The 26470-nt window shown below is 32.5% G+C and overlaps 2 protein-coding genes across 3 annotated transcripts in view; both read right to left on the bottom strand.

Annotated features, from left to right (window-relative positions):
• LOC143911789 (uncharacterized) overlaps nucleotides 1–16135 on the bottom strand; it is a 33075-nt gene extending 16940 nt beyond the window's left edge. The window contains exons 1-3 of one of the 2 annotated variants that reach the window (XM_077430832.1): nucleotides 15920–16135; nucleotides 12106–12318; nucleotides 3214–3330 (exon numbers count right to left, since the gene is read on the bottom strand). In XM_077430832.1, coding sequence (XP_077286958.1) covers nucleotides 3214–3330; nucleotides 12106–12318; nucleotides 15920–16015 — 426 coding nt within the window. In that variant the 5' untranslated portion in view covers nucleotides 16016–16135. The remainder of the gene's footprint in view (nucleotides 1–3213; nucleotides 3331–12105; nucleotides 12319–15919) is intronic. The other variant, XM_077430833.1, reaches the window with a different exon arrangement.
• An 8738-nt stretch (nucleotides 16136–24873) lies between these two features.
• Nucleotides 24874–26289, bottom strand: Pfdn4 (prefoldin subunit 4). The gene is made up of 3 exons (XM_077430625.1): nucleotides 26153–26289; nucleotides 25432–25659; nucleotides 24874–25355 (listed from the first exon to the last, which is right to left on the bottom strand). Exons 1-3 carry the CDS (start codon nucleotides 26174–26176, stop codon nucleotides 25203–25205), a joined length of 405 nt encoding a protein of 134 aa, XP_077286751.1. The 5' UTR covers nucleotides 26177–26289; the 3' UTR covers nucleotides 24874–25202.
• Nucleotides 26290–26470: the final 181 nt, after the last annotated feature.

Below are 26470 nucleotides of genomic sequence, written 5' to 3'. Positions count from 1 at the left end.
AAGAAACTAAATAAATTTGTAACTAATCGGGATTCGCATTTCAAAACTACACATGAACTTTCAGTGTGTTAACCATTTTGAAGATCAAGACTGCAATTTTTCAGAATTGCTGATTTATATTTTTATTTTACATATACCAGGAAGGCTTGACAGGAAGACCCCAATGCGCCTTCCTGGACAATTAATTACAAAAAATGCTGCATTTTATTATTACTTAAATCACTGTATTTCCAAAAGTTCAAGACCACGAAATAACAATTACCTAATTAATTAATTACAGAATTAATCCATTGAGACAACTTTGCATTTAGATTTTGTACATCATTTTTACAAATTATACACACAATAAACACAGAAGATTTGTGACAACATGAAAATAAGTTTTTGCTAATTTTGAGGAATCGTTTCAACAATGATCAAATAAAATTGGCAAACTCTGATAAGAAACGATTGATTTGGAGTCACAAATACTCCCAAATGTAACCAGCAGTATGGCGGATCGAACCCACTGATCACTTGGTGCTAAACATACACGATACCACTGATCCATACTGCTGGCTAAATCATAAATCATTTAACCAGTGGCGTGGACTAGTGGTTAGCATATTATGCTTTTGACCAGAGTGGTCACGAATTTGAGTCCCGCTACTGGCCAGAAATTAGTTTGTGACTTGAGGTGTTGTCAGTTTAGTTTCTTATCAGAGTTTGGCAATTTTTATGATTTTCATTGAAACGGTTCCTGTAAAATTGGCATTTCTTTTTCAATCTCTCTTACTAATCTCAAGTTATTCAGCGTCTTAAGGTTTGCCAATTTGATTATAAAATGCTGCAAAAAATTCTCCATAAATGTCACTATGGATATTTGTATCAATTCGCATTGCATAAAATGCTTAGATATGTACATACATATATTGGCTGTATTGTATCTAGTGGTGTCATCCCAATTTTGGAACAACGGGTTTCCAAAAAAGAATTTTCTTTTTACCTACTATGTAATCGACTGCGAACAATTTTCAAGATTTGTATAATTTTTAGATTTCTAACGGGTTTCCGGAATCTTTCGATTTTTAGCAATGGGTTTCTGGAAACCCATGGAAACCATTAGGGTGACACCACCGATTGTATCTGTATAAGTACACTCGTCGCTTTGGAGCCATCTGTAAAGACGAGTTTTCATATTCTATGAAATAAAAATTACCGTTATGTATTGCTACTTTCAGAATTTCAACGATGTAAACTCTCAAGATTATAATCTTTGGGTTTTGCAATCTATTTGAGCAATGTGAACTTTGAAGATTTTGATCCTTCAGTATTGTTGCTGTTTAGGAATGCTTTAAAGATAATTGTAACCATATCAATGAATTATTTATATATGTTATTAAAAACTATCGCAATTGTAACTATTTAACTATACTAGGTTTCGACTTTTTGACAGTATTTTAATCATAATATGATTAAATACTTAAAAGTCGTAATTATTATCAAGCTTTCAACGTATCGAATATGATATGTAAATATTGTGAAATTTCAATGTTTGACTGTTTAAGATAGTGAAGGTTAAAACTATTATTTACATATCCAAATCGTGACTGTTCGAGATTATGCCCGTTCAGAATTCTTATTGCTCAGGATTGTAATTTTTCAGGTTTAGGTCTTATCAGAATTATAACTATTCGGCATTATGAAAATTCAGGATTGCAACCATTCTGAATAAAAAAATGTGGCTTTTCCAAACTTTAACCATTCAATTGAGAACATGATCGTTAAACGTAATCACTTCGAATAATAACTTTTGTAGAGAGTGACGTCACGTAGGAAAAATCTCAGGAATAATACACAGTACTGTAATTGCTGAGCATATTTAAATCCGGAAGAGAAGACAAAAGCACTTTAAACTTATATACACAATGGCTGAGAAAATGTCAGTAACCGGTTTAGCACTCGTCATAATAACTTTCTTCTGTACAAACATAACAAACGCACTAGCAAAATTCATGTCGGCAAAAAAATATATGAAACAAACATTCGTATCAAAAGTTGTGCAACGACGCCATTCGCAGATTTGTGTTGACAGAAAGGTTTGGCATTTCTGACTAGGACCATTACGCCATAGGAAACATACGAGTATCTATGTATATATGTACATACATATGATGAGCATGTCCGACACGATTGTTGGATCGTTGAACTCGCGAATGAAAAAATCCCCATACGGCCAAATGTTACTTTTACTAACCCATTTACTTCTTCTTTGTACCATTCGCTCGTAACGAAACCAATCAATCTGATGCGAGCGAATTTCAGTTCACACACACACGACTTACATAATCAAAAGGCTAGCGTGTCTACATAGAGTTTGATCGAGAAAAACTGACCCTGTTAGAATTTTTCCAAAAGAACTAATCATACTTATTACATTGAGCAGACAGTTCATAAAACTTTTATTTAAACCAACTGCATATGCCAGCAGCATAGCTCGGTCGTTAAGCTTCTGCTTATGAGTTTGCCAATTTCTCTGATTTCATTGTTAAAACGGTTCCCGATTAAAATTGGCTAAAATCCTTCCTACCTACTATGTCACCACTATTTGAGTATGATTAATGTACAATAAAATTTATGTAGAATTCATAGATGTCTCGTTAATTTGTGAGTTTTTCAGTGTCTCGTAATTCAGTGACTTGTATAATAAAAATGCTGCATTGTTTGTAATTGACCAGGAAGGCGCATTGAGGTTACCTGTAAGGCCTTCCTGGTATATGTCTATGTAAAAAATAAATAAAAAAATGCAACTGTATGCATAACATGTCAATATTTCTGTAGAGTTTATGTTTGCATAAAAAATACACACACACACACACACACACACAGTTGATTGAATGAAAATTCTGTTGAATTGTCGATGAGCTAACGCTTCTTTGATATATCTATAAACATGATTTTGCGTGGGTTGTTAAATTGTTTACATTCGATATTTTCACTATTCACGTTCAAAATCAAATGTGTTTATATTGAAAATTTCTCTTTTCACGAATGTTTCTCCGCGAACAACATCCGTGGAAATCTGCGAAGCGAAACGTTTCAATAAAATGGGTAATAATAATAATCGTTCGACTCATTTAACAAATCTTAATGAATAAAAATTTCACGACCGACACGGACACGCTTTTCCGAAAATCGTTTTTACTTCATTTTTTTTTTTTACTATAAGCCCACCTGAAGTTTTTCTTCGTTGATTTTAGACTCTTGTTTATTCAAGGCATCTCGTCTTTGGTCTTCAGACGGAGGCTGTTGATGCAAAGCTTGAGCCGAATGTGAAGGTAAAGGCTCATCCTGAAAAATGTAAAATATATAATTAAACAAAATACATGTAACATTCAATAAACAAAAAAAATCGTAATCAATCAATTTCAACTAAACGTTGCTTCATATTTTGAATACATAAAGCTACTAAAATAAGCTTGAGGGGGTTATAAAAATCAATGTTGTATTTTAGTGTTGTTTTTACACTGTGAAACTTTTTCGAAACACCGCCGAGTTACGTCACTCATACACGTCTAGTGTTCCTATTGCGGTCGAATTTTGTCGTCAATTAGAAAGTGAGACAGACCCGTGAAAAAATCAAAATAAAATAAAAGAGCTTTGCGCTTTTATAATAAGCACACGAAATTATGTGACGATTCGACTAACTCCACGTGGGAAACCAATTATTCGAATTCAAAGTTTATTTCAAATTTTGGACGATTGTCTTTTGAAGTTTTCCCATAGTTGATTGTGCACGTTAAAAATTGCGGATGCAATCGTCTGTAGTAGTTTTACAGATTAGAAACGAAAGTTTTGCACTACAGCCTCATAGTTTGTCGATCTGCGGTACGGTCACTATTCTATTCCTATTCGAAGTAGATAAAAACACCTACCATAGAATAGAATATTTACTGTTTTAGCATCAGATTTTATTTAGTAGTAGAAAATTTAACTAGGAACTTGGCCTTTTCACTATTTATCTATTTTTATAGTATATCTATTATAATGAATTGTCACATGTTAACATACTACTTAAAATATAAAAGAATTATTAAGTGGTACGAAAAATATTAAATAATTATCTACAAATTCTTTCAATCGCCAAATTCTATCAACACGCGAAATCTTCTAAAAAATTATCTTGAAATCGATGTGTCTACGCTTTGATTAAATTAGCATAAGTAGATATAATCAAATGTTACAACTTGTATATAATTTAATTAAATATATTAAAAATGCAACCACTTATTTTATTTAGAAAAAATTAAGCTTATCCTATGAATAATGCAGTAAATTTTTATGTGCTCATTAATAACTAATGCTCTGTTCACACTGATGTTTGTATGTGAGTATTTTCGTTATTAGAGCAAACGTGTGTGGAAGGGGCAGGTGTCGGCCAGGAGAAAGGTGAAAGCTGAGCCGTATACAGCTCCTTTATTGCCGGGAGACGAACGCGACACAAATAATAATTTATTACGACGCCATTGTGTCTGTATCCGCCATTGTTAGCCGAGATACGATCGACGTCGACCTTCGTACACGATTATTTCGATCGTTTAATTGCAACCGTTGCATTCACTTCATTTCTACAATCAAAGAATATTATAATAATTCTCCTATTAGTCACAAATGAAAAAATTCGACATCGAATTAAAATTTACGAAAAATACATTCGATTCCATTAAATTTGAATTTTCAAATTTAAGTTGATGAATTTCAATTTGAATATGTTACATCATAAACTTAATTAATTTAAATACTTGATTTTGATACGTGTATGTATGTAAATAAAAATTACTATTAAAATATTGGAGACTTCAACGCGCAAGTAAGCGCGCAACATTAAGGCATTCATATTAAAAGCTTGTAAAAAATAATTTAATCATTTCATTAAAAGTTTTAAATAATATTTCTTTTGTACAAAATCAACTGTCGTAAATGATTTACAATTTAGCGGTGAAATCATATTTTACATAGCGGCGACCGCACGTTTAGCACTACAATAAGTTTCTGCTTTCACGCGTCACGGTATTCATTTCTACAGACTTTCAGCAGCTCGGAAAGTGCAAGCAGACAACAATGATAACAACCTACGATTTCATTTTTGTATTAAAAATGAAAAAAAAACGTTCCCTTAAACAAAACGCATCGAACTCGACTGCATGTTTACTTCGGCAAAATATTTAACTAAATGAAAAATAATAAGCTCTTTGTTCGATCTAAACAGAATGAATGAGCTTGTCTTAATTTCACAACAAAGAAATACTCGGACGTTTTGTTACAAAAAAAAATGGTAAACAGTGAAAGCGAACTGTTTCTCGCAACAAATGAACTTTAGTTGTTTTAAAATATTAAATGAAATTTATTTTTTGTTTTTACATTGCGTATGTTAATGGAACACGCTGGTTTTCCGGCACTTTTGGTGAGATTTATCTACATATTCACGACACTCGTACATCTTAAAAATTAATTGCAATATAAACATACAAGTAGGTATAATAAAATATATGTATATTTAAAGAAAAGTCCATAGATAAGAATTTCTGTGATTTAAATCAATGCACTTAGAATAAAAAAAAAATATTTGTATGTACATTAAAAATACACTTCTGGTATCTATGTAAAGTCGAAAGGAATAAACATTAAAATATTTTTATACGACGTGATTTGCTTCTCGATTTCTTTTTACATAGAAACTCAGAAATAAAAGCTGAGCAATATAAACAGAATCTAAAACCAGACTTTCAGATTTCCAATCCATTTCAATTATATAAATACTCAAATGTTAAAAACACTCTGTTTGTGTACGGTTTTTCTAAAAGTATAAGGAAAATTGCACAGCTTATTTATCTAAGAATACCCACTCTAATGCAAATTTATTTTTTATCGACTCAATGACTTCTTCGCGTGAGTCTATTTCGATTATATTATTTGAACTCTTAAAGAAAATCGCATATATCATTCGAGCGTAAAGCAAATTGAATTGCGAACATTCAGCCAACGAATTCAATAGGATGCCAACTTACGAGCTTATCCGCCCCTCTTTCTTTTGCTTTTCCAGTCCATTTCAAAGGGAGATGTTTGATTGATTGCAACAATCTATCAGCAGAATGACACGGCGAAGACTGTTGAACAATCCACTCTTTTACCACAATGGTTTCCATTAGGGACGTCACGGAAAACGATCGTTTCACGCGCTCTACTCGCGGTAATTGTGTCTTACGTGACGACACGACACAACTTAACAATCCTATAATTTTTTTCTCTCTTTTAAAAAGACATCACCGTATTACAATCCATCAAATAGCCCCTCCGCGATTTTGACAATAACAATCATTTTTCAAAAATTATTGCTAAATCGTCAATTAGTGATGCTATCTCAAGTGTTTCTACGTACATATGTACGTGCGCCATTCGAGTTCGATGATAGTCTAGTAATGTTAATGCATAAAGAAATATCACGAAAGTTTCATATGATTTGCGCTTTTATAACCACAATATTGTGCAATATCAAAACAAGTCTGTAAGGACAGGAGTATTGAACTAGTATTCTTCCTGGTGAAAACTGCAATGTAACATTGTCGGCGACACTCGTTTTGGTCCAACTTCCGTTTTGCTAAAGTCACGTAACCGTACTTTTTTATTTATAGTCCAAATTGAAAAGCGACTGATCTAGATTCGTTCAGATTGTCTTTGCTTATATTATTCACACATATTGAATATTTTAAATATTCAATATATAAAATAACTGTTAAAAAATATGTAAATAGCTCACAGTTTTTGATATTAAAATATTTTAATTAAAATATTAGTGCAAAATCAAATTTAAACCTCATACATGTATGCATGTATCTGTCTAATTATAATACAAAACAAAATTGCAAACCAATACTTCATGTCCAGAATACTAATTATGTACATACGAATTTCGATTGAGACGTGCTCAAGCACATACAATGATACTAAAAATAGCTTAATAAATTTAATTTTAAAAAATATGATTGCAGAATAGAATCATTGTTCGATTTCGATCAAAAAGTCAAATGTTACATTACCACCGGCTTATTGTTTAAAAAAACTAAACAAAACTACAATCAATCACGTCACGTGAATGCATTTTTTCACAATATCGGACGCAGTCAAATTTTATCATTCGTAGTGTGAAAAATGAAATAAATAATAAAAAAAACTCTTGACCCAAATTTGCCTCCATATCATATTAGATTCAAGAACAACTACTGAATTATAAACAAACACACAGATAAAAAGACGAATGCATTTTTTGAGTGCACAAATTGAGGTTTCGTTTTTATGCCAAAAACAAGATATACCTATTTAGCTTTCGTATAAACAATTTTTTAACCGTCCTTAACAACAAGAGGAAAAAATTTATTACATTAATTTAGTATTCAAGACCATCTCCACATTCGATCGATTGCAAAAGATACATGCAAGCTTACATATACATATGTATGTACATATATAGAATGAACATTCGTTAGAACATAACGACAATCTCCTAAAACCTTTTATATATTAGTAAACACATATATTTACAAAAGTGAATGTCATGAATTCATGATGCATATATACATACATATATGGTCCTTGTACATTCCCACACCATTTGACTAATTAGGACCGATTTTTTACAATCACTTTAAAATCCAGAAGGCATACTATTTTAAGTATGTGTCATGCAGATTCCATTCCAATGACTCCAAATCAAATTTTCTATATATTGAAAAGTTACGGTAATTTAAAAAAAAATACTATTTGAATGATTTAAAATATTAGTGTTATTGTTTTGTAGCGCAAGCGTTTTACAATTCAAACACAAGCTACGTTCAATTTAGTGAAGAAAATTAAATCAATTAAGACCATTGCGTCATATAAAATTTAAAAAATATCATCATTAGCTTTTAATGGTTTAACTGCATTGCAATACATTTAAATGATATTAAATACAAATATTATGTATTGCTCTCTAACAACACTTTTTTATTTCGTATTTCAACTTAGATTTACTCAGCAACAAAAACGATTTTAATATCAATAAATTACGCAATTTCAGCCTCCAGTGATTATGTGATATATACATCTATAGCCCGTGTTTTAATTGTCTGCAAAGTCACGCTAATGGTTTAATAGCATCCTATCATATCTCAATCCTCCCTCTGTCAGACGACGACTCACTGATGCTATATTATTTTTTAAGCTCCGAAATAGTTTCCTTGATTGTTTCGATTTACTGAGTAAGGTTGGTTTCAGGATCCCAGTTAGGTATTCTAGACACGTTGCACTCTTTTCACTTAATCCTTTCAAAACCAATTCCCTAAAATATTCCTATCTACAGCGTGTTTATCGTATGCTTAACGGAGGCTGAATGAGGTTGATCTATTCGGTATTTCCTTACATCAATTCAGGACTGCCATCAGGAGAGTCTTGATCAATTTATCCATTTCTATTTCTATGATACATATATTCTTTATCCAATTATATTATATCATTTTATGTTTAATTATGCATTGTCCTATTTAGTCATACTTGAGTTTTTATTCTTTTTTTTTTCATTTGTTTGTCTATATGTACTAGATATATTATTTATTTTGTAAAAATCTATAATTGAGGTCAGATGTTATTTTGTTACATTTATTCTTTATTTTTATGAATTTCTACATCTTTTATGAGGCCTGTTGATTTTTCAATAAATAAATAGCATCAGATCGAGTTTGATAATAAATTTACAAGTATCGCGAACCTGCATTGAATGCAAATAATGAACGAGGCAAAAAAATAGGTAGTGTTTGCTGTTGAGAAGCGTCAAAGTGAAAGAACGATGGTCAGGTCGCCTGGTACGGACCGTCACGGCTCGCAAGCACGAGCGCACGGCCCTGGACGAATCCCTCGTGTCGTATTATATTATATATTTGCCACGATTGCGTCACTGAATGGAACATCCAAATGTTTGTTTAACTAAAATAAGTCATTCGACCAGTGTCACTTCCCGTCGACGTGATTCGCTTTCAAAACACGCGCTCAAATTTTCGGCTGGATTGCCTTTGACGCGTAATCGATCATCGTCAATAGGTCATGGATGTCCAAACGGTCGTTCGCGATCGACTTGTGTAATGAAATTGGAACATTTCAAACAGGATTTCAGGTTGTCTATTTCTGAAACTTGCACTCCAAAATGTTGCATAAAGTCCAATGCACTCGGTAAAGTGTGGATCATTGAATACTCGATATAGCGGAGAGACAGCGATAGACATGGGTGAAAGGTTTGACCATAAATTGACATATTAAATGGATGAATATTTAAATTATAATGCAGTCAAATGATAGACAAAATAAGTGCTTAAATGGTACTCTAAATACTATATGTAGGTATAAGTATATAAGGATGCAAAAATACGAGATAAACAAAGTAAGCAAAATGTGTGGGATGTTTTGAAAATCTAGTTCATGGCCTAATTTTTTTGCATTACATTTTAACTACCATCTGAAATGTCTTTAGAAAAAGTTTCCCAGGTGATTTGAATTTACTATATGTACTTACATATATAAAGATGACAGAAGTAAAAGTATGAAGAGGCAATGATTTTGGTAATACATACCTAAGAAAAATTAAAACTCTCTTAACTGCCATTAAAAATCATTAAATTCTGTTACACGATATTCAAATTATGTCAAAAACTATACATTAATTGTGTTTTGTCCCGGATTTGAACTCCTAAATCAGTGATCACATACATAGATACATACATACATACATTATAAAGTCATTGAAATATGCTAGAGTTGGGAAACAAAAAAAAATATGAAAAAAATAATCTAAATAGTTATAAATAGTAAATAGTTCTAAAAATATCTCTCAGGATACGACGAAAATTTTTAGTATTTCTACATAAGAATCAAAACTTGAACGAATACTTTGCATTACTAAGAGCCAGATTTCAGTACTTCGACATATTGTGCTCTTCTGAAAAATCCACAGTTTTAATGCGTCCAATTTTAAGATACATTATTCCATTATATATTTTATATAATCTGCAGTTTCTATGCATATTACAACTACTACAAATATGTACTGGATTAATATGTGATTTATGGGAATCTTTCGCACAAGTTGCTTCTATTACATAACAATCTATGTATGTACATAAAATCGTGCAAACTACACTTTACATACATAGTAATTCATACTTACATATATATTTCGCTCAAGTAATATATATAATCGTCATAATCCTTTCCACACCGAAATATACACCTTGTATTGACCTTTCACGCACGTACACATCGTTTTCTATTACAAAATAGTGTCTAATTTAATTTATTCACATCGACTCAACCATTCCATTCTACCATAACTTCGTTTGCATTTTAAGAGGATGAGTCAACTCAAGAGAAAATTGTAGTAAACAAATCATCTTTGAAATTTAATTTGGTTGAAAATTGTAAACACTTCAAATTCAACGTATAAATCAGCCCTTAACAACACATCATTAAACTCCAACACATGAATCAATACATGTTGTTTTTCTTTAGTGTGTACGGAAAACGGAGCGGTCAAATAAAGGACATGTAAATAACCTAAGGATCAAGGTTAAATCTTCTGTGAAGTGACGTCAAAGATGGTACGCTAAAACAACAAAATGAAATTTCGATCTAAACGCTTGAAGTGGGATCAATTTTGACTATATTTTTCCGCTTTAGAGTGCATATCCATGCAACGTGATGTGTAATAAATTTTAAGAGAAATTTGCACGGTTTTTGTTAAGTCGCGGATGTGGACAAAGCAAAATCTTTCAAATCCAGGTCGAACCTGATTCGAGTGTCACGTTCGCCATCCACAACAGTTATTTAATTTATTTTGGCGATATATGTACATACATATGTATGTATGTGTGTAAAAAAGACATGGAAAAAACTGGATCGTCTATCGCATTGATCCGTCAAACTTTTTTGCAATAAAAACTGTCCAAATCGATCGGACATAAGAGTCTGAATTTTGATGATGATCTTTTGCGAACGAAATTATACACAGTCGCAGAATGGGAACCGTGACTTTGAGCGTTGGCCACATTAATTAGCAGCTTTAATGTATGTATTTTCGTCCATTTTGCATAGCTTCGGTCATTGTCTACTGGCAACTGTGTATACAAGCAACTCTCACGGTGTGCGTTCCATAAAAGCCTTAATTACTCAAAAATTCATTGTTGTTATTTTTTACAACGTCGCTAAATGTGTCATTTTTGGCATTCAATAGCGAATTCACTGACATACATCATTTGACGCTATTTTTTTGGAATATTTCACTTGCTAAAGTGTTGATTCAATCGGTTAACGTACCCTATGTTGATCTTGCTTGAATCACCATAAACATTAGTCATCATCTTATATCGATACCACTAAATTAATCCAAAGATCGACTACTTACACTATCAATATTTTATTCTTTAATAATCTTTAATCGTTTCAATTGAATTTACTCACAATATATTAGGCTTTAAAAAAATATTAAATATTTTTAGAATCAATATGGGTCTTCTATTATCAGAATTTGATGATTAATAAGATATAGTTGACGACACACTTTCATATATGTATGTAAAAGTCGACTTCTAATTATCTTTATTTTTATTAATTTTACATTATATCGTACTATTTCAATAAATAATATTTTTGGTTTTTGACACCTCTTTAAATCGGGTGTGCAAGATTTATATCCTTGATTTGCGCAAATTTAATATGAAAAAACACAAAAATAATGCATTTAAACAACTAAACGAAGTTTATTATATAATTGTACGTTTCCATTGTTTCGTATCATCATGGACTGTAATTATACATGTATTTTTCCACATTTGTCTATTTTTTTCTTGTTCATTCAAACCGTCAAAAAACACAAAAGAGCTTCTAAAAAAAGGTATTACGTATTCTCGAGAAAAACCTTGAAGATGTTCGTCGATGGTAAAAATAAAAAAAAAATATGATAAATATAACACGAAGATTTCAAAGTTGCAACACACATAAATTACATAAATGTGTAACAACATAATTTAAAATTCAAAAGTTCACCTGTATCAAAGCGTCGGCCTGCATCTGTCTCGCCTCCAAAGCCAACTCCTTTTCCAACATTGCATCCAACTGGTCCAACTGATGACAACCAGCTCTGGCTTGGACATAGCTGGCGGCAAGGATGAACGAACCCAGCAACAGCGAGGATATGATAATAGTGCCGGCTACGATTTTGGCGATTTGCACCGAAGCGGGCTTGGGGTGTCTGTAAGCCTGTCAAAGTAAGAAATCAATTAGCAAAACCGGTCTAAATACAATATATAATATGAATCCGAGACACAAAATCCAACCGAGCCGGAGTTCATAGTCACGAGCGTGAACTTTACACCGGATCAAAGTAGAAATCGATGTTTTAAAACCGTATCAAAAGCTCATCGGCGAACTTCGGAGAAATCGAATCATAGTTACGAGTTCTCAGATCGAAATTTCTCTTCGGATCTTTCCGCACTGGTCTAGCTCGACCACAATGGGTCTTCTTGTAATAAATCGGTATTACCAATGCTAAAGTACGGTGAACTGTTTATAAAGTGAGCGTGCGATCGCTATGACCAAGATTAGCATAGCAATATCGTATGGGCGCAAGCGACCAGAACTGGAACCGGGTCAATCGGTAAAAACCGACCACTCTTCTCTACTCTACTGTTTTTTTTTCAGCTCGTCTTGGTTGCATTCTGTAAAATTGTGCGACCGAAATCGGCCTTTTTGCACATTTCTGAATCTATTTGCTGATTGGTCTGCAATCTGAGCGAACATCCGCAAGTCCCAGTTTCAACTTTTTTTTTAACTCAAACTGATGTTTCTTTCACATGGACAAACAATAGACGCGATCGTTTGGATATTAATGATCCGAGAATTCAACACATAGAATCGTAATTCATTCGAATAATAAATCATTAAAAATTTACCGTACTTTAAAATGATTGAAATGAAATGATAACATTTACAACGGTTTGAATTTTTTTTTCCAATTTTCTTCATAAACATTAAAAAAAATTGATATTATATAATCACTTCAAACGCATTGATGAATCTTTTCTATGATTTTGTATACATAATTGTTCCAGTCTATTTAATTAAATCGCGGTTTCTCAATCATTGCTACGTAGAGCATCGGTGCCTAGTGTGACGGTGTTTTGTAATATGCCAAAATTTGAAGGCAAAAGTTTTTATGTTATGTATTTAAAAAAATGCATAGATCAGATTTCAAATATACCAATGTGGTGATAAAACTATAAAAAACATGCGGTCGATTTTAGACCAGGAAGTGTTTGCAGCTGAATGATAATTCTTTGTATGACAGAATTTTTAGAAAACTGAGCCAAATCGTTCGTGTCAAAGTGTTCACTTACAATTAGCCTACATAAAAACCTGGAAATAATCATCACTGTACACAAACACGTCAAAAGAAACCGCGTGAAATATATGCATGCGACATTGAAAAGTGTTAAACGCAAACGAGATAGACTAAACTCATTTATCACCTTTTGACGTTGTAGCACAAAATAAAAATACCGTCACGAAAAAAATGCGATAAAACATATATTCGATTTATGAAAATATCACGTACCTTTGATAACGTTTAAATTTTATTGCAAAAATACAACGAATGTGACAAAATTCTTCCAGAAGTACAAAAGTGCTGACACAGTCGATTCATCAGCATTATAACCGATGACCATGGCACCATTCAAAGACGTCCATCTAACTTATTATATTCGTTTTTTCTTATATTTTTTATACAATATAGTGTCGACACCATTTTCAATTGCGCTTTGAAAGATAATCCATATTTAGAATTGTGCTAAAAAGCCATCAAACGAATTGTTACTTCCTGTATTTTCCGCGAATTAGCTAACACTATCTCATACAATGAAGTTCTAATTACAAAATATCGCTTTTTAATTTTTTACAATTATTTTTTTGGGTATAGATACAAATCTAGTCGATTACATCAGTTCACTTCCTTCATAAGAGGGAAAGAAGATGTTCGAATCGACAGAACAATACCACAATGCTGCTCAGATGTTGGTACACATCCGACTTGAACAATAACCATTCTTGTTGCAAAATCTAGGAAAACAACACATATTGACATCGATCTGATACAAGAAGAATCGAACAACGTACATGCGTTCCTTTATACTAATTTAAAGACAGTTTATTGCAGTAAAAGGCATTATTGCCATTTGTATAATTACCTAATCGCATTCACCTTGAAAATGACAAAAGACTAACGTGTTATTAGCAAGCATGACAATTATACAGTTCTATGATATTAACCTTAGTTTTTTTCATAACCAGAAATTAAGTGCAGTAAAACGGAATGGATTTTGTGTTAAATTGAAACGAACATGATTCAGTATCTGAAAATTTGCAACGCAAACAGAAGTCTTGATATTTATAATTGAATATTAATGGATTTCTGCAGATGCGGGTATTAATGCAATTTTAAATAATGATGAAAAAACATTGAACAGTGTAATTATAGTAAGGTTGACGAGCAATTTGCTGTAGAAAGTAAAGTTCAACGAATTGAACGCATCGGTACATTTAACTGTTTCAACGAGAGTTCATATCCGTCACTCATTAGTATTGCCTCGATAGGTTTATTGAATAAACAAAACAGTGGAAAAAATCGCAGAGTGAATTTTAGAAGCAGCCACGGGCAATTAATTTGTTCGGATTGGTCAAATTTCAGTGAAAACTATACTACGTAATAAATGGCTAATTGATTTATCTACCTTAAAATTTTCCCTATTGACCGCGCGAAATTTCAACGATACGCTGAAACTTTCACGAAAACCGAAACTTTCCCTGTCGCATCGTAAACGCTTCTAACGATATATAATAACTGCAAATCACATGATATAATTCGACGAAACTGTGAGAATTTCACTAAATCAAAAATGCCAATCTTTTTAACACACGTTCGAAATCTGGATTTTTATGTAATATATTATAATTTGGACGTGTTTTATAATAGCAATAATATAAGATTACATACGTTTATTTTGCTCAAAATAAAAAGAAACGTTTTGATGCAATAATATGTATATTCGCGGTTTATTTTTGTGAGAAAATCTTTAATGCATTTCTCGAATGAGACTGCGCAATACACGCGATTATTATTTCATAGCGATTCGTTTTTTATCGAATCAGTTTTGTAATCATTTTTATCGATGCGAGAAAATCGGCATGAAAATTGCAATATGTAGCCGTCTGTCTGTTTACAAACACATCAAAAATCAACATTCAAAAGCTTTTAAACCTATCTGTTTTGTAATCTAAATGTATGTAGCTCTATTTTTTATTTACATTTATTATGTAAAAACAATTGAAAATTCATTTTTTAAACAAAATACTTGAATTCAAACGCTTTTAAGTCATTACAACATTCGATGTTTTTTCATGGGAATAATTACGTAAACATATTATACAAAAGAGCAAAGAGAAAATATCATCGTTTTTCATTTAAAGATTGTATTGAGAAGTGTGAGAAAATTTTCCATTTGTTTTCATTCGATATATTTGCAATTTTAATCATTCATTACATTGTGCTATTAGTATTGCATTAGCGCGGACAGTACGAAGATCGAATACAAAAACACATTAGAATAATTTAAAATTTAAAAACATTTTATGTACAAATACACTGAACAGAATATATGTTGATCGCAAAAATGGGAAACAAGTCAAAAATTTTATTTGTGTTGATTTTGAAGTGCGCTACTAATGAACGTGACGAAAATTTCTCCGTGACCGGTTTAGTTGGAAAGGTCTTTTCCGAAGGTTATACATATTGACTGATCTTTACCGGCGGTGGTTCTGAAGTGCTGTAGACCTCTGAAGGAGGATATTCCGGCTTCATGGTAACGGTGGCCATCGAGTCCGGTTGGTGTTCCTTCTCCATACTGGGTCAGCTGGTTTGTTGGGTCTGGTCAACTGTTGGAGACACGTGCCAGTGCCGCTACGTCTCCTGCTGTTGTGAAAGGCAGTTGCTGCTGCTGCTGCTGCTGACATCGTATCAGAGGTGGGGGTCTCCCCTGCCATTCTTCAAATATGTTTTGTCAACATAAACCACATAAACCGTGACTGGTGCCTGTCCTTCGAGCTCCAGACGAATCCTCGCTGCACCTGAGTCTATTTGTACAATGGTACCCGGATATACGAGTATACCTATACGAACATAAATCACCTATACATATAATATTTAAAAAAAATTCTGTGCACTTTTTTTCCCAATAAGATGAATTGATTAAGCTGCAACGTTGAACTTAAGGCTTTAAAAAAATGCACTTAGTGTTTTCCATTGTTCAGTTTAGCTGGTCAAATTCATAATCTATCTACCTATACATACATATAACATATAACTCATTCATTGAAGATTGAGAGAATCCAAAAACGGTTTCTCAGATATCTTTATTTGAAACAGTATGGTTATTATCCTTGGCTATATCCTAGTGCATTCCTATTAGGGGCGTTAGGTTTCAACTCATTGGAGTCTCGTCGGAATATGTTACTGGGAAGATACTTTTTTAAACTGTTGAATGGGATAATACACAATCCTCAGGTTCTAAAGGAATTTAGGTTTAATGCACCTTGTAAATTCAGGGACTTGAGAAATCGTGATTTGTTTGTTCCTCCTGTGGCTCGCACAAATATGTTGTCAACGGCTCCTATATCTAGAGCGATATACATATCTGCTTAACAGGATTTCTGGTGAAATTGACCTCTTCAATATAAAATATACTAATCTGGTTGAGTGGTTATTGAGGAATGCCAGTGGTTGATTTTGCCTATTATAAATATTAATGATTGTTATTACTTTATCTATGTTTTTTCTTTTTTTTTATGATTTTATGATTTTAATGATGTTGTGTTAATATTGTTATTATTATAAGTTATTATTACTGTTATCATGTTATTATTACTGAATGACCGGCCACAGCGACGCGTTGGAGATCTCTGTAATGTCACTGTGGCTAATATGTTAAATAAATAAATAAATAAATAAATATGTATATAAAAATGGTTCTAGGACACTTACCCCTGTTTACATACCCGCCGGACACATACCCCCAGTCAAAAACCCCCTGGGCATTAACCAACCGTGCAAAAAGCCCCCGTGCAAATAACCCCCGCCATGGGTAAGAATTGTTTAAAAATAGTAATAAATAATTAATAATTAATAATAAAGTAATAAATAATACTAAATTAAGTGTGATAGAGCATATTGAATTTCAATTTATATACAAAATTTTATATTTTTTAAAAATCTATATACATATGTATGTATATAAAAATGAATGTCCGTCTGTGTGTCTCGAATAGGCTCCTAAACCACTGAACCGATTACGATGGAACTTTCAGGATTTGTTGTATGCATGTCCAGGACGATTACTGTTAAAAATCACCCAAAAACGGAAACGGAAACGGGAAAAATGGGAATGAGTGTCATTGCAACGCTATACATAATTTCAAATGTTTTCGCGACGCGACCAACGTGTTCGCTGCCTGAGTTTTTCCGACAAATGGGAACGGGAACGGGAACGAGAACGGGAACGGGAACGGGAATTGTATGCATTATTGTGGCATTGCAACGCATGCCGGGTTCAGCTGGTATTTTATAAAAATTGACAGTCAGTATCAGTGCTAATTTATTTCAGCCAGAAAAATACAGATATTAATAATATCAGATTATTTATAAATAATCAATAATCAATAATAAAAAATCAGTAATCAATAATAATAATTTAAAATATACAAAACTCCAAAATCAATTGTATTTTAATATATTTTTCTTTTCCTTTTCTCGATTTTACAAATTCTATCACGGATAGTCTAAAAATATTTAAAATATAATAATAATAATATAACAAAAATTTATACTTTTGTTAAAATTTACTTTCAATACCACACGGTGGCGTAGCTACCGCGCCCGCAGACCCCGCAATGCGGGGGGGGGGCGCCACGAAGCGCGCCTTTTTCACTGATTTTTTAATTTGTTCCGTAATTTTTTTTAAATAACTTTTTTAAAAACTTCTCTTATTTTCCAACCTATTTGTAATATACGTGTATGGACTATATGTATGTACATACATTATTATACATATTTTGAATCCATCCTCATTGTGTAATTGATCTATGCCAATAGGGCTAGAAGACTGCCGTCTTTTTCGATCTTTTGAACGTCGGTGCCACTTTTCAACCTATTTGCTGAGAATTCTCTCTTATTCATGTATGTATATATGTTTACAGTGTGTAAACAATAAAACAAAATTATATGATTAAAACCAATAAAATTTATAAATTTTTCGCTGTCATCATTAAGAGGTGGGAAGTTTTTAAGTAAAATTCACCATCAGTTACTTTAAACAGATTGTGCACTGCTTGTTGATCTATTTTAATTTAATAACTTAATATGCCATAACTCATGCGATGATATTTCATCGGGCACAAAACTAGTAATATATAAAGCTAATCAGCATAGTTCTTTATTAACATATAAATTCATCGGTACATGTGCACCTATACATAGATTGCTTTCAAATATTTTTTTGGTTATTTTGAAGTTTGCTTTAGCTGCTGTTTAGATTTAAATGCGATTACAATACAAATTTAATGTATTTTGAATGAAATTAGCTTTTTTCATCTGCCTCGTGTGGAGAAAGGTGCATTCAAATATGGTATCATCAATCTTCAAGTGATTAATCGGGCAACAAATTAAATGGTCAGGTTTTTTTAACAAATGGTCAGATACTCTTACAAGAATTCAGAATGACAGTATACCATATAATAATGAACAATAAATAACACTGGGAAATAATATCTTTTTTAACTTGCTTACCGCGGAGACTAATCAATCTTTACTAAAATGTACCTATTGAATTCGAATATGACAATGATTTTTGTTGTTTTTATTTTGTGAGATATGACCGTTTAAAAAGATGCGTAATTTTTACAGATTTTTGGCTTTTGCAGTCTATATAGCTCAAAATTTAATATTTCTGTGACAAAAGTGAGTATTGAAAACAATAGTCAGATATTTTTTCTATTTATTGAATTTTTTTCTTGAGCTATTCTTGAGCAATTCTATCTTTACAAGGGTTGGTTTTAAATCTCAATATAAATCACAGCAATACTATATATTGAGTTTAAGACTGCAAAAGAAAAAAATGCGTATTTTTTATACGTTCATATCTTGTAAACAAAAATCAATGTCAAATTCAAATTTAGTGGGTCAAATTTAACAAAGATTAAGTAGTCTCTACTCCTTTAAAAAAAAAAATTGTTGCTCAATGTAATCAACCAAACTTTCAAACATATCATCCTTTCCAATATATGTACATATATGTATGCACAAATAAGAACATATTCCTTTCAAAAGGCTAAAAGATTTTCTTTTTTACTGACGCTTGACAGCAAATGATATTATAGGTATCAATATATTGAAGGAAATTCATGAAAGTTGTCGTTATACATATGTATTTTAGTCAATTAAATGTTGAAGGCATATACATATGTATATTTTAGCCAGCAGTATGGTTTAATGGTAGCGTGTATATTTAGCACAAAGAGATCAGTGGGTTCGATCCGCCATACTGCTGGTTAGATTTGGGGGTATTTGTGACTCTAAATCGATCGTTTCTTATCAGAGTTTGCCAATTTTATCTGATAATTGTTGAAACGGTTCCTCAAAATTGGCAAAAAATCATCTTTCCTGTTGTCACAAATCTTCTGTATTTATTGTGTGTATAATTTTTAAAAATTATGTACAAAATCTAAATCCATAGATGTCTCAATGGATTAATTCTGTAATAAATTGTTATTTCGTGTTCTTCAGCTTCTGGAAATACATTGATTTATGTAATGATAAATGCTGCATTGTTTGTAATTATTTGTCCAGGAAGGCGCATTGGGGTTTTCCTGTCAAGCCTTCCTGGTATATATCTACGTAAAATAAAATAAATATGCAATATGTATACGTAGTGAACCAGTGGAGTATTTTCGAGTGGAATGAGTTAAAGGTGAGGTGAAAGAAAGAAAGTCTGTCTAACATCATTATTTTATTAAAGATGCATTCTATAGAAACCCATCATGCAAAACATTGTAAATAAGCATACCATATTACATTTATGAATATTTTAAGCGCCCCATTTAAACCAGCGCCCTAGGCAATCGCCTTTTTGTTTAGAAGTTCTCGATTGAAATAATTCAACCATATATAACGTGTATGTGAATTTCCTGTTTTAAATTTTTTGATGTTGGAACAAAAAGCTTTTCTCACATATTTCAAACAGATTACTCATTGTACAATGAAATGATTAATACGAATCATCTTTTTTTTTTGTTTTGATAAATATAACCGAACAAGCTATATGTACGTAACAACAAATTATTGCGAAATTACATCCTAATTGACGATTACCTAGAATTACACATGCGGAAATAATAAGTGTACGATTTTCCGAATATTTTCCAACGTCTTTTCAATACTTAGTTGGACCGCTCGCACGATTAAAATTTAAATCAACACAAAAATTAAATTATCTAAATCGTCATTTTTTTTATTCTGAGATCATTATTTCAACGAGACTTTCGCCGCAAGTACCTACGTACTGCAAAAAAAAATAACACGCGTAAAACACCAGAGATGTACAAAATACGGTGAAATTTAATAGTACGTACATTAACTAGCTGAATTCATCATAGTACATATACGCGTCTGTGCGTAATGCATTCTAGTGCATTAAATTGGCCATTATATTTATAATTTTCAGCCACAACATAGATAATTACCTCTCTCACATTTTCAAAGTTTTCCTTTTGCAATTCAGCCTGCAAAGTTTTTTTTTTCAATGTTTTCGCAAAATTTCAAGTGGCCAAATAGTTTTCTTGTACGACAAAAGTCTGCCAGTGGTATCGTCTCCAAGTACAACAAATTTCATAGCCAGGGATCCCATAAGTGACCCCCAGTATACACTTTATTCCATGGTAGGAAGGAAAATGTGCAAATCCTATTAACCAGCTAAGATTTTCTAACTAATAGAAATCACTGGTTTGGAGGTTCAACCAATAGAAATCTAGATTGGGAGTTTTCCCACTGCCAAGATGACTGGAATGAAATATAAGAGCTATGGCTCATTGGTTGCCGACAATTATGGTTGATTCACATATGTACTTGTATACATACGTAACAGTCACAAAATGTAGACTTTCACCTGAGCGAGAAGTGTTGCATGAAATTATATTGAAGACGACCAGTTGCTCTTCTTCACCTTTGAATTGGCTCAAAATGGGAAGTTGTTTCTTCCACTTACATACATGCATATGATTGTTTCAAATTCAGTCATAACAACGTTTGCAAGGTTATCGAGGGGATTAAAACTTATTCAAATTAAATCTGGTTTTCCCAAACGCATATGAAACCGTTCTTCATATCGTTTTGTATGATCAGTACACGTACATTGCGTATGTAACATAATACTTAGTTGCGTTTTGTATTCCTGAAATATGTATACCTATAAAATGCATGCAATTTACAACTGGGTCATAGTGACCATTTTCATTGTGTTCTTGATGGAGATAAAAAGAGTATCAAATTTTCTGAAGTACTTTTTTATGATTTATAAATGCAAAAAACCGTTAACCATTGTCAGTGTGCAATAGTGTTAAGTATGATTTTATCTTTAAAAAAATTAGATCACCTTCATATCGTTTATGTCGAATTAATGCGAAGGTCTTCGAATATCATATTATATTAAGTATGTACATATATTATAGCATTGATGCACTTTGTCGCCCTTAAATTGATGACCCCAACACAACTTAAGAAACGAACAAATTAAGATCGACGCATCGACGAATTTTGCTGTGAAGTCGCCATAGGGGGTCGACCTGGCCGAGTCAGTCAGAATGCACGTGCAAATATACATAGGACTAATGTCTCACCAATATTCACAGTCATAAAATATTGTAGCGTATGCTAAAAGGAGCCGCCGTTATAATTGGTTTCGAGGATTATCTCCAGGCTTAAGTGCAAGTCGGCTAACCCGACCCCCGAATGCACTTAGCGGTTGCATTCCCGTGGAACTGAGAACGCCAAAACGTGAGACTGCATATCTGAGTACGTAACTAAACAATGGGGAAGTAACCGGACGTCGAAGATGCCCTGAACGACCTGTCCTTTATAAGGAGGTACTTGGACCATATCAAGACATTCTGTACGGAGCACTGCCAGTGCGTGTATCTCCTTAGTCGCCAATAAATGCTGTGAAACGACATTAGCCTTTTACTTGGATCCTCCACCCACCCCTACGCAACAATATCAATTAAGGTAGAAACGCAGCTCTATAACGCAGCTCTAGTCACTCGTCGTCAGACTTTTTTAAGCTTTTAAACCTATTTAAAAACATAAATAGAGTAAAAAAAGCTATGCATAGCGTCGACTACTATCTGTTTGTGCCATTAATTTGACCACAGGGTTCCCAAAAGGTATTTTTATATAAAAATCAAGAATCAGTGAATGCAGACTTTGTTGATTGTATTCAGATAATAATGGTGAAGATATTTTTATAGAAGCTCACTAGTAGAGCTAATTTATACCAGTAGAAAGGCCGTAGGTTCGAGTTCCGGCTGGAATCGAGTAATTATTCGATTCTTTTGGCGAGATCTGGGTGGTTATTAAAACCCAGATCAGCAGTCTCCTGCTAGAGTTGCCAATTATCTAGCTTAATTTTTGTGACGAATCCAATAAATCGACATCCTCCCGGAAATTCGAGTTTCTAGCTTCTCGAAACTGTTGATTGTTATAAATATGCTATCGAAATAAATGTGCTCTCTTCTCGAAAGTCTTTCTAACGCAATTACCGCTCGAGTTAGTACGTTTAGATAAAAAAATATTGAGATAGAAAACCAATCCTTATAAACGTGGTGAAATAAAAAACTGGCCAAATAAACGCAAAATAGCAGAGAAAAAATCCGTAAAAAAATATATATTTTTGACTTTTAAAATTCGCTAGGTAATTAATTACAAGTATTTTAAAACAATAAAAAATCACAATCAATAGAAAAAGCATCTGACTATTGATTCCAATACTCACTTTGAGCACATCAATACTAGATTTTTAGTTAAAGACCGCAAAAGCCAAAAAACTGTAAAAATCGCGCATTTTTTTAAACGCTCATATCTCGTAAACGGTCATGAACCAACAAAAATCATTATCATATTTGAATTCAGTGGGTCAAACTTAGTAAAGATTGGCTAGTCTCCACTCTGGTAATTTTTTTTGTTGCTCAGTGTAATTGATTATAATGTTTAGAATTGTTAGTACAAAAAATCGGACCATAAGTGTCGCCTTGAGGTAACCCGTCATGTCACCTATTGTAAAAATAAATAAAATATGCAGACTTTATAATAAAATTTTGGATGTCCTTCAGACAATACTTTCTCTCCAGTAAGTACGTATTTGTTCAAGCTCCTCGTCTATGTATTGATCTACCAATTCCTTCTTATTATTCTAAACATACATATGTAGTATGTACGTACATATTTTCATACCATATTGACTTTTACGCAACAGTTCACTGTCCAAGTTTCGCATTCACACATCGTTACTAGCGAAACGTATTGATCCAAAGTTTTCATCTTCGTATGTAACGGGATATTACATAGGCTCATTCTTTCGAAAGCACCATCCCAATTGAATTGCTTATGTATTTTCATTCGAATCCAGTCACACTCAATCTGACCCAGATTTGAGGTCTGCCTGAATTGAAACTGATTATTTCTCCAGTGTTAAAACATTAGATTGTGCAGTGTAGCTTCTTGAGATTAGTTGGGGATTATATGGTGAAATTCGTAAAAAATGAGCGTTACGCTAAACGACAGATAATTGAGCGTCTGCAGTCACTTTCTATTCATGAAAGGTCACGAGGTCACTGCACCGAGATGCTTCCAAAGCGCAGTGGCATTACGGAGACCCCAAGAAACGTTTGGGACAAGATGCAGCAGAATCATCCGAAACGAACGTCGGACCAAAGCCTCTGTGAAATGATCCCACTCTTCAGACAACTTTCACTGACTGCCACAAAAGCATATCTGCGTACTTTCGCGGAACGAGACAAGCCACAATAGAGGCGAACGTGTAACAACTGCGTCTGAACATCAATAAAAATATTTAAGTTTAATTTGAAAAGCGAGTTGGCATCGTTAAATTGAGTTGATGCATCGTGAGAAGACCCTGGCTTATTGTGACTTTCATTTCATAAATGATCACCCGGGGAAATAAATATTTATAACACACCTGTAATCAGTTAGAAAAAACTTCCAATAAATACTAACCATAAGCCAATATATGAAAAACGAAGACAGATTTTATTATTTAAATATTTTTTATAACCACATGTTTTTCTGTATTAGCAAACATCCTGGATTCTTTGAAATAATTTGTTGAAAAATTACTTTCAGATATTAAAATATTTATTTCAATGAAGTTTCCATACAAAAATTAAATTAGTCTTAATTAGTAGTAAAAGCAAAATATAGTAAATTTATTGATGATAGCTTTGTATAACAAAAATTAAATACATAAAGAATCAGAGAACATCAATGGTCCTAAGTTATGTAAAAAAGAAGTGCAAAAAAGAAGTATAAATTTGTAGTATATTATAAAGCGTACAATTAAATGCTTTCGTTTCAATTTTTTGAGATATAATCAAAATTATCTTATTTTTTTACAATCAATTAAATAAATAATTTTTGCATAATAATTACATATCGAAAGTAGTTATTATATCTCAAATAAATTACAATATTCATGATTTGAGTTTCACACTTGTAAGGCGTTAAAATCACACCCATAACTCGATTTATGCGGAAGATACGTTCCACGAAAAACCATGACTTTCTTTAGATTTTAGGACTAAACATAATTTTCTGCTATTGCATTCTAAATTGACCTTAAATTGATTGGATAATTTAAAAAAAATGTCCCATTTGAAAATATACATAAGAATCAAGACGGAATAAATCAGAGCACGGGTGCATACATACATATATTAGTATAAATATAAATTAACGATAAATTAATTTGATTTTAATCATCTTCGTTCTCCAAATTTATTTTATTGGCGAATTTTCCATACAAGTGAGCTTTTAATTGTGTCATTTGATTTTTGATCTTATCCGAGTGGGTCTCCAAGTCTTTGATTTCGTCTGTTTTTTGCGTTTTAGCTCCTTCAAGTCGTTTCTGTGAAAATATTCAATAACAATTAAGAACATGAACATACATACGTGCACATGATGAACAAAGTATGAAAATATACCAAAGTATCTCCGACGCTTTGACATATGAAAATGTCTCCAATAAGATATGGAACTTTATCTTCTTCTTCATCCATAAGTGATAACTCGTCACAAGCTTCTTCTAAATTTTTAATGTCATTCTGTTTGTTTTTCAAATCTTCCTTTACATCTTCAAGCTTCGCATTAAGCTGGGCGAACTTATTGATGTTCTTCTGATCTTCATATGTAATGGTAACATCATCGCCTTCCTAAAAATTTAAGTAACCGTTTATTAGAATTTCACTTCATAATGAAAATAGCATATAATAATAAATGGAAACAGTTCTGCAAAAAACCTAAACCATATTAGTCATATTTTTAATAAAAATACATATGAAGTAACTCAATCTTTAGAACTACCATATTCTAACAAACGTTTAGCAATCTGAACAAATTATGAATCAGTGGAAAATTTACATAAAATGTCGATAAAGAAAGCATCTAGTGGTTAGAATATGATTCAAGGTTTCTATATAAGGCAAGTAGGAAATTATCAATTAGAAAATCATTCTTTTTAGTATCCGTATCTCTTTTTCCATAATTAGTCCGGATAATCGGGAGTATACTGTATTACCAAATTTTATGCATAAGTTAGCTTCTGAACTGCACAAAAAAATATTTTGCGATATTCAAAATTTTACTTATGAAGGTTATATTCGTTTTGCAAAACTAAGACCAATGGGACAAATAAAAAGTAATTACAATCAACTCTTTTCCAGCAGACATCGTCAAAACGTACAACTTCACAGGACAGGAGTCACACGATTTTTAGGTTATGATCTCAATATTTTGGTCCAAACACGACACTTGAGTACGGAGACACTCGAGTATTAGGCCCCAAACGCACTTGCAATTTTCTGTTTTTTCGCTCAAAAATATTACAGTGCACGCACTTGCGACTAAACAGTCGCAACTTTATCACTTTTAAAATGGATTTTACAGAAACGCGTTGTGTTGTGGCTTTGTTGTTGCGTTTAAAAGCAAAAGAAAAGCGTAAACAACAATATTGGATACATCCCC

Source organism: Arctopsyche grandis, chromosome 5 (assembly GCF_051622035.1).
Source record: "Arctopsyche grandis isolate Sample6627 chromosome 5, ASM5162203v2, whole genome shotgun sequence".
Classification (NCBI taxonomy): domain Eukaryota; kingdom Metazoa; phylum Arthropoda; class Insecta; order Trichoptera; family Hydropsychidae; genus Arctopsyche; species Arctopsyche grandis.
This window is presented reverse-complemented; position numbering and strand designations above follow the sequence as displayed.